This window comes from Zerene cesonia, chromosome 18, assembly GCF_012273895.1.
Source record: "Zerene cesonia ecotype Mississippi chromosome 18, Zerene_cesonia_1.1, whole genome shotgun sequence".
Classification (NCBI taxonomy): Eukaryota; Metazoa; Arthropoda; class Insecta; order Lepidoptera; family Pieridae; genus Zerene; species Zerene cesonia.
The window spans coordinates 101,080-101,838 of NC_052119.1; the positions used below are offsets into that span (position 1 = coordinate 101,080).

At 80.0% G+C, this 759-nt stretch overlaps 1 protein-coding gene across 1 annotated transcript in view; it reads right to left on the bottom strand.

Moving 5' to 3' along the window:
• LOC119834034 (serine/arginine repetitive matrix protein 2) overlaps positions 1 to 759 on the bottom strand; it is a 10,466-nt gene that overhangs the window by 3,609 nt on the left and 6,098 nt on the right. The window contains exon 7 of the mRNA XM_038358311.1: positions 3 to 741. Within this exon, the coding sequence (XP_038214239.1) occupies positions 3 to 741 (739 nt within the window). The remainder of the gene's footprint in view (positions 1 to 2; positions 742 to 759) is intronic.

Consider the following 759-nt stretch of genomic DNA (forward strand, 5'->3'; position numbering starts at 1 on the left):
CCTTGAAGCTGACGCTGACGAGGATGTTGTCGCCGGAGGTGAACACTTCCTTGGAGGGCCCCGGCGCGTCGCGCAGGCGGCGGCGCGGGCGGTCAGCGTCGCGGCGGCGGCGGCGCGCCGGCTCGTCCAGCGCGAGGCGCAGCGGCGGCTCCGCGGGCGGCTCGGGCGGCGGCGTGCGCGGCGACAGCAGCTGCGAGTCCAGCGACGGCGACGGCATCGAGCGGTCGGGGGACAGTTCGAGCGACCTGCTCGCGCTTCTTCCGATTTTCCGGTGAGGGGACTTGTCGGCGCGACGGCGCGGCGGCGACGGCGAGCGCTCCGGCCGCGGCCGCTTCTTCTTCTTGTGGAGGCGCGGGCTGGCCGAGGCGGAGCGGCGCCGGCGCGCGCGGGACGCGGAGCGGCGCCGGCGCTTGCGCTGCGCGGAGCGGTGCGGCGAGAGGCGCGGGGTGAGCGAGCGCGGGGGCGAGCGCGGGGAGGGCGAGCGGCGCGGGCGGCGCGCGGGCGAGCGGCGCGCGCGGGGCGAGTCGCGCAGCGCGCCCGGCGTCAGCCGCGATATGGACCTGCGGACGGGGGAGCGGCGCGGCCGCGAGGGGGTGCGCCGGTTGCGCGGGGAGACGTGAGCGCGGGAGATGGAGCGCCGCGCCCGCGAGATGGAGCGCCGCGCGCGAGATATCGAGCGCCGAGCGCGCGAAATGGAGCGGCGGCCGCGAGAGACGGAGCGGCGGCCGCGGGCGGCGGAGGGGCGGCGGCGCGGGGCGG